The sequence below is a fragment of the Echiichthys vipera genome, assembly GCF_963691815.1.
Source record: "Echiichthys vipera genome assembly, chromosome: 15".
NCBI classification, from domain to species: domain Eukaryota; kingdom Metazoa; phylum Chordata; class Actinopteri; order Perciformes; family Trachinidae; genus Echiichthys; species Echiichthys vipera.
This window is the reverse complement of record NC_139840.1, coordinates 338984-346483: the sequence shown is the minus strand read 5'-3', so window position 1 is coordinate 346483 and position 7500 is coordinate 338984. Positions and strand designations below refer to the sequence as shown.

General features: G+C 51.1%; 1 protein-coding gene across 2 annotated transcripts in view; it reads left to right on the top strand.

Annotated features, from left to right (window-relative positions):
- The window catches only part of ubtfl (upstream binding transcription factor, like), a 27502-nt gene that overhangs the window by 14245 nt on the left and 5757 nt on the right, over positions 1 to 7500 (top strand). Inside the window, exons 11-15 of one of the 2 annotated variants that reach the window (XM_083928840.1) lie at positions 307 to 348; positions 2264 to 2371; positions 6265 to 6429; positions 6829 to 6939; positions 7187 to 7266. In XM_083928840.1, the coding sequence (XP_083784966.1) occupies positions 307 to 348; positions 2264 to 2371; positions 6265 to 6429; positions 6829 to 6939; positions 7187 to 7266 (506 nt within the window). Of the gene's footprint in view, positions 1 to 306; positions 349 to 2263; positions 2372 to 6264; positions 6430 to 6828; positions 6958 to 7186; positions 7267 to 7500 lie in introns of both variants that reach the window. The other variant, XM_083928839.1, reaches the window with a different exon arrangement.

Below are 7500 nucleotides of genomic sequence, written 5' to 3'. Positions count from 1 at the left end.
CATCAGCACCATGACATCACACCGCCATCAGCACCATGACATCACACCGCCATCAGCACCATGACATCACACCGCCATCAGCACCATGACATCACACCGCCATCAGCACCATGACATCACACCGCCATCAGCACCATGACATCACACCGCCATCAGCACCATGACATCACACCGCCATCAGCACCATGACATCACACCGCCATCAGCACCATGACATCACACCACCATCAGCACCATGACATCACACCGCCATTCACCTCTGCTCCTGTGACCTCACTTCCTGTTCCTGTTTCTGTGTCTCATCAGAGGAAGAAGCAGTACGACATCGACCTGCAGAGGTTTCTGGAGGTACGTCCTGTTCATGTCCCACAAACCCCCTGGATCAGGTCTCAGGGACAGCTGCTCCAGCCTCTGGTCCTGGATCAGGTCTCAGGGGCAGCAGCTCCAGCCTCTGATCCTGGATCAGGTCTCAGGGGCAGCAGCTCCAGCCGCTGATCCTGGATCAGGTCTCAGGGGACCAGCTCCAGCCTCTGATCCTGGATCAGGTCTCAGGGGCAGCTGCTCCAGCCTCTGGTCCTGGATCAGGTCTCAGGGGCAGCAGCTCCAGCCTCTGATCCTGGATCAGGTCTCAGGGGCAGCAGCTCCAGCCTCTGATCCTGGATCAGGTCTCAGGGGCAGCAGCTCCAGCCTCTGATCCTGGATCAGGTCTCAGGGGCAGCAGCTCCAGCCTCTGATCCTGGATCAGGTCTCAGGGGCAGCAGCTCCAGCCTCTGATCCTGGATCAGGTCTCAGGGGACCAGCTCCAGCCTCTGATCCTGGATCAGGTCTCAGGGGCAGCAGCTCCAGCCTCTGATCCTGGATCAGGTCTCAGGGGCAGCAGCTCCAGCCTCTGATCCTGGATCAGGTCTCAGGGGCAGCAGCTCCAGCCTCTGATCCTGGATCAGGTCTCAGGGGCAGCAGCTCCAGCCTCTGATCCTGGATCAGGTCTCAGGGGCAGCAGCTCCAGCCTCTGGTCCAGGATCAGGTCTCAGGGGCAGCAGCTCCAGCCTCTGATCCTGGATCAGGTCTCAGGGCAGCAGCTCCAGCCTCTGATCCTGGATCAGGTCTCAGGGCAGCAGCTCCAGCCTCTGATCCTGGATCAGGTCTCAGGGGCAGCAGCTCCAGCCTCTGATCCTGGATCAGGTCTCAGGGGCAGCAGCTCCAGCCTCTGGTCCTGGATCAGGTCTCAGGGGCAGCAGCTCCAGCCTCTGATCCTGGATCAGGTCTCAGGGCAGCAGCTCCAGCCTCTGATCCTGGATCAGGTCTCAGGGGCAGCAGCTCCAGCCTCTGATCCTGGATCAGGTCTCAGGGGCAGCAGCTCCAGCCTCTGATCCTGGATCAGGTCTCAGGGGCAGCAGCTCCAGCCTCTGATCCTGGATCAGGTCTCAGGGGCAGCAGCTCCAGCCTCTGATCCTGGATCAGGTCTCAGGGGCAGCAGCTCCAGCCTCTGATCCTGGATCAGGTCTCAGGGGCAGCAGCTCCAGCCTCTGGTCCAGGATCAGGTCTCAGGGGCAGCAGCTCCAGCCTCTGATCCTGGATCAGGTCTCAGGGCAGCAGCTCCAGCCTCTGATCCTGGATCAGGTCTCAGGGCAGCAGCTCCAGCCTCTGATCCTGGATCAGGTCTCAGGGGCAGCAGCTCCAGCCTCTGATCCTGGATCAGGTCTCAGGGGCAGCAGCTCCAGCCTCTGGTCCTGGATCAGGTCTCAGGGGCAGCAGCTCCAGCCTCTGATCCTGGATCAGGTCTCAGGGGCAGCAGCTCCAGCCTCTGATCCTGGATCAGGTCTCAGGGGCAGCAGCTCCAGCCTCTGATCCTGGATCAGGTCTCAGGGGCAGCAGCTTCAGCCTCTGGTCCTGGATCAGGTCTCAGGGGAAGCAGCTCCAGCCTCTGGTCCTGGATCAGGTCTCAGGGGCAGCAGCTCCAGCCTCTGATCCTGGATCAGGTCTCAGGGCAGCAGCTCCAGCCTCTGATCCTGGATCAGGTCTCAGGGGCAGCAGCTCCAGCCTCTGATCCTGGATCAGGTCTCAGGGGCAGCAGCTCCAGCCTCTGATCCTGGATCAGGTCTCAGGGGCAGCAGCTCCAGCCTCTGATCCTGGATCAGGTCTCAGGGGCAGCAGCTCCAGCCTCTGGTCCTGATCCCTCAAAGAGTTGAATGATGAGGAGATGATTCTGTCAAAGTGTTCAAACTCAACTGTTTGTTTGTTTGTTTGTTTGTTTGTTTGTCAGAGTCTCCCAGAGGAGGAGCGGGACCGGGTGATGGGCGAGGAGAAACTGGGCGGGGCCAGAGGGGGCGTGGCCAACAGCCCCCACAGAGCCAAGTCTCCGTCAGTCAAGGTCTGAACGCTCTTCTTCTTCTTCTGCTGCTCTGATCAAACACCTGTTCTTCTTCTTCTTCTGCTGCTCTGATCAAACACCTGTTCTTCTTCTTCTTCTTCTTCTGCTCTGATCAAACACCTGTTCTTCTTCTTCTGCTGCTCTGATCAAACACCTGTTCTTCTTCTTCTTCTGCTGCTCTGATCAAACACCTGTTCTTCTTCTTCTGCTGCTCTGATCAAACACCTGTTCTTCTTCTTCTTCTGCTGCTCTGATAAAACACCTGTTCTTCTTCTTCTTCTTCTGCTGCTCTGATCAAACACCTGTTCTTCTTCTTCTTCTTCTGCTGCTCTGATCAAACACCTGTTCTTCTTCTTCTTCTTCTGCTGCTCTGATAAAACACCTGTTCTTCTTCTTCTTCTTCTGCTGCTCTGATAAAACACCTGTTCTTCTTCTTCTTCTTCTTCTGCTGCTCTGATCAAACACCTGTTCTTCTTCTTCTTCTTCTGCTGCTCTGATAAAACACCTGTTCTTCTTCTTCTTCTTCTTCTTCTTCTTCTTCTTCTTCTTCTTCTGCTGCTCTGATCAAACACCTGTTCTTCTTCTTCTGCTGCTCTGATCAAACACCTGTTCTTCTTCTTCTGCTGCTCTGATCAAACACCTGTTCTTCTTCTTCTTCTTCTTCTTCTGCTCTGATAAAACACCTGTTCTTCTTCTTCTTCTTCTGCTGCTCTGATAAAACACCTGTTCTTCTTCTTCTTCTTCTGCTGCTCTGATCAAACACCTGTTCTTCTTCTTCTTCTTCTTCTTCTGCTCTGATAAAACACCTGTTCTTCTTCTTCTTCTTCTGCTGCTCTGATCAAACACCTGTTCTTCTTCTTCTTCTTCTTCTGCTGCTCTGATCAAACACCTGTTCTTCTTCTTCTTCTTCTGCTGCTCTGATCAAACACCTGTTCTTCTTCTTCTTCTGCTGCTCTGATCAAACACCTGTTCTTCTTCTTCTTCTTCTTCTGCTGCTCTGATCAAACACCTGTTCTTCTTCTTCTTCTTCTGCTGCTCTGATCAAACACCTGTTCTTCTTCTTCTTCTTCTGCTGCTCTGATCAAACACCTGTTCTTCTTCTTCTTCTTCTTCTGCTGCTCTGATCAAACACCTGTTCTTCTTCTTCTTCTGCTGCTGCTCTGATCAAACACCTGTTCTTCTTCTTCTTCTGCTGCTCTGATAAAACACCTGTTCTTCTTCTTCTTCTGCTGCTCTGATAAAACACCTGTTCTTCTTCTTCTTCTTCTGCTGCTCTGATAAAACACCTGTTCTTCTTCTTCTGCTGCTGCTCTGATAAAACACCTGTTCTTCTTCTTCTTCTGCTGCTCTGATAAAACACCTGTTCTTCTTCTTCTTCTTCTGCTGCTCTGATCAAACACCTGTTCTTCTTCTTCTTCTGCTCTGATCAAACACCTGTTCTTCTTCTTCTGCTGCTCTGATAAAACACCTGTTCTTCTTCTTCTGCTGCTGCTCTGATCAAACACCTGTTCTTCTTCTTCTGCTGCTCTGATAAAACACCTGTTCTTCTTCTTCTTCTGCTGCTCTGATCAAACACCTGTTCTTCTTCTTCTTCTTCTGCTGCTCTGATCAAACACCTGTTCTTCTTCTTCTGCTGCTCTGATAAAACACCTGTTCTTCTTCTTCTTCTGCTGCTCTGATAAAACACCTGTTCTTCTTCTTCTTCTTCTGCTGCTCTGATAAAACACCTGTTCTTCTTCTTCTGCTGCTGCTCTGATAAAACACCTGTTCTTCTTCTTCTTCTGCTGCTCTGATAAAACACCTGTTCTTCTTCTTCTTCTTCTGCTGCTCTGATCAAACACCTGTTCTTCTTCTTCTGCTGCTCTGATAAAACACCTGTTCTTCTTCTTCTGCTGCTGCTCTGATCAAACACCTGTTCTTCTTCTTCTTCTGCTGCTCTGATCAAACACCTGTTCTTCTTCTTCTGCTGCTCTGATAAAACACCTGTTCTTCTTCTTCTGCTGCTCTGATCAAACACCTGTTCTTCTTCTTCTTCTTCTGCTGCTCTGATCAAACACCTGTTCTTCTTCTTCTGCTGCTCTGATCAAACACCTGTTCTTCTTCTTCTGCTGCTGCTGCTCTGATCAAACACCTGTTCTTCTTCTTCTGCTGCTCTGATAAAACACCTGTTCTTCTTCTTCTTCTTCTTCTGCTGCTCTGATCAAACACCTGTTCTTCTTCTTCTTCTGCTGCTCTGATAAAACACCTGTTCTTCTTCTTCTTCTTCTGCTGCTCTGATCAAACACCTGTTCTTCTTCTTCTGCTGCTCTGATAAAACACCTGTTCTTCTTCTTCTGCTGCTCTGATCAAACACCTGTTCTTCTTCTTCTTCTGCTGCTCTGATCAAACACCTGTTCTTCTTCTTCTGCTGCTCTGATAAAACACCTGTTCTTCTTCTTCTGCTGCTCTGATCAAACACCTGTTCTTCTTCTTCTTCTTCTGCTGCTCTGATCAAACACCTGTTCTTCTTCTTCTGCTGCTCTGATAAAACACCTGTTCTTCTTCTTCTGCTGCTCTGATAAAACACCTGTTCTTCTTCTTCTTCTTCTGCTGCTCTGATAAAACACCTGTTCTTCTTCTTCTGCTGCTGCTCTGATAAAACACCTGTTCTTCTTCTTCTTCTGCTGCTCTGATAAAACACCTGTTCTTCTTCTTCTTCTTCTGCTGCTCTGATCAAACACCTGTTCTTCTTCTTCTGCTGCTCTGATAAAACACCTGTTCTTCTTCTTCTGCTGCTGCTCTGATCAAACACCTGTTCTTCTTCTTCTTCTGCTGCTCTGATAAAACACCTGTTCTTCTTCTTCTTCTTCTGCTGCTCTGATCAAACACCTGTTCTTCTTCTTCTGCTGCTCTGATAAAACACCTGTTCTTCTTCTTCTGCTGCTGCTCTGATCAAACACCTGTTCTTCTTCTTCTTCTGCTGCTCTGATCAAACACCTGTTCTTCTTCTTCTGCTGCTCTGATAAAACACCTGTTCTTCTTCTTCTGCTGCTCTGATCAAACACCTGTTCTTCTTCTTCTTCTTCTGCTGCTCTGATCAAACACCTGTTCTTCTTCTTCTGCTGCTCTGATAAAACACCTGTTCTTCTTCTTCTGCTGCTCTGATAAAACACCTGTTCTTCTTCTTCTTCTTCTGCTGCTCTGATCAAACACCTGTTCTTCTTCTTCTGCTGCTCTGATCAAACACCTGTTCTTCTTCTTCTGCTGCTCTGATCAAACACCTGTTCTTCTTCTTCTTCTTCTGCTGCTCTGATCAAACACCTGTTCTTCTTCTTCTGCTGCTCTGATAAAACACCTGTTCTTCTTCTTCTTCTGCTGCTCTGATCAAACACCTGTTCTTCTTCTTCTTCTGCTGCTCTGATCAAACACCTGTTCTTCTTCTTCTTCTGCTGCTCTGATCAAACACCTGTTCTTCTTCTTCTGCTGCTCTGATCAAACACCTGTTCTTCTTCTTCTGCTGCTCTGATCAAACACCTGTTCTTCTTCTTCTGCTGCTCTGATCAAACACCTGTTCTTCTTCTTCTTCTTCTGCTGCTCTGATCAAACACCTGTTCTTCTTCTTCTTCTGCTGCTCTGATCAAAAACCTGTTCTTCTTCTTCTTCTTCTTCTGCTGCTCTGATAAAACACCTGTTCTTCTTCTTCTTCTGCTGCTCTGATCAAACACCTGTTCTTCTTCTTCTTCTTCTGCTGCTCTGATCAAACACCTGTTCTTCTTCTTCTGCTGCTCTGATCAAACACCTGTTCTTCTTCTTCTGCTGCTCTGATCAAACACCTGTTCTTCTTCTTCTGCTGCTCTGATCAAACACCTGAGCCCCGGTGACCTCACCTGTCACCTGTGGCGTTTCTTCCTCAGGAGCGCAGCAGGGAGGCGGAGCCAGAGACGTGGGCTCCTGCGGTGGCGGTCAAAGACCGACGGGACGGGAAGAAGACGGCAGCGGCGAAGCTTCCAGAGACGCCGAAGACCGCCGAGGAGATGTGGCAGCACAGCGTGATCGGAGACTACCTGGCCAAATACAGAGTGACTACACATTTTTATTATTATTAATAAGGGATTTGCCCTTCCTGTTTCACAATAAAAGCCCTCAGGCTTCTTCACACTAAAAGCAGGAAGTGCTTTAGGACCTGTCTGACCCGCGTGGTGACCCGCGTGGTGCCCCGCGTGGTGAGCCATGTGTGACCCGTGTGGTGATCGTGGGTGCCCCGCGTGTGACCCGCTTGGTGATCCGTATGTGACACGTGTGGTGACCCGTGTGTGACCCGTGTGGTGACCCGTGTGTGACCCGTGTGGTGACCTGCGTGGTGACCCGTGTGTGACCCGTGTGGTGACCCGTGTGTGACCCGTGTGGTGACCCGTGTGGTGACCTGCGTGGTGACCCGTGTGGTGCCCGTGTGTGACCCGTGTGGCGTGTGTCCCCAGAGCGACCGCAGGAAGGCCCAGGCGGCGATGGAGGCGGCGTGGAAGTCCATGGAGAAGAAGGAGAAGATCCCGTGGATCAAGAAGGCGGCGGAGGACCAGAAGCGTTACGAGGTTCAGTACCAGCCCGTGGTCAGTGTGCCACGCCCCCACCCTGACTGACCCCGCCCACACCCTGACCCGCCCCCTCACACCCTGACCCATCACACAGACCACGCCCCCACAGACCCCGCCCCCACGCTAACCCTGAGTCCATACTGACCACGCCCCTCACATATGGGCGTTGTTGTTGTTGTTGTCGTTGACGTTGTTGTTGTTGTTGTTGTTGTTGTTGTTGACTGTCGTCTGTCGTCTCCTGCAGAGGGAGCTGCTGGAGATGAGGGCTCCGGTCTCCGCGCAGAGGAAACCCAAGTTTGAGGGCGAACCAAAGAAACCTCCAGTGTGAGTGTGGCGTGCTGCCTTCACTGACCCGTGTTTGTGTCTGAGTGTGGCGTGCTGCCTTCACTGACCCGTGTTTGTGTCTGAGTGTGGCGTGCTGCCTTCACTGACCCGTGTTTGTGTCTGAGTGTGTGTTAAGCGTGCTGCCTTCACTGACCCGTGTTTGTGTCTGAGTGTGGCGTGCTGCCTTCACTGAGCCGTGTGGCGTGCTGCCTTCACTGAGCCGTGTCTGAGTGT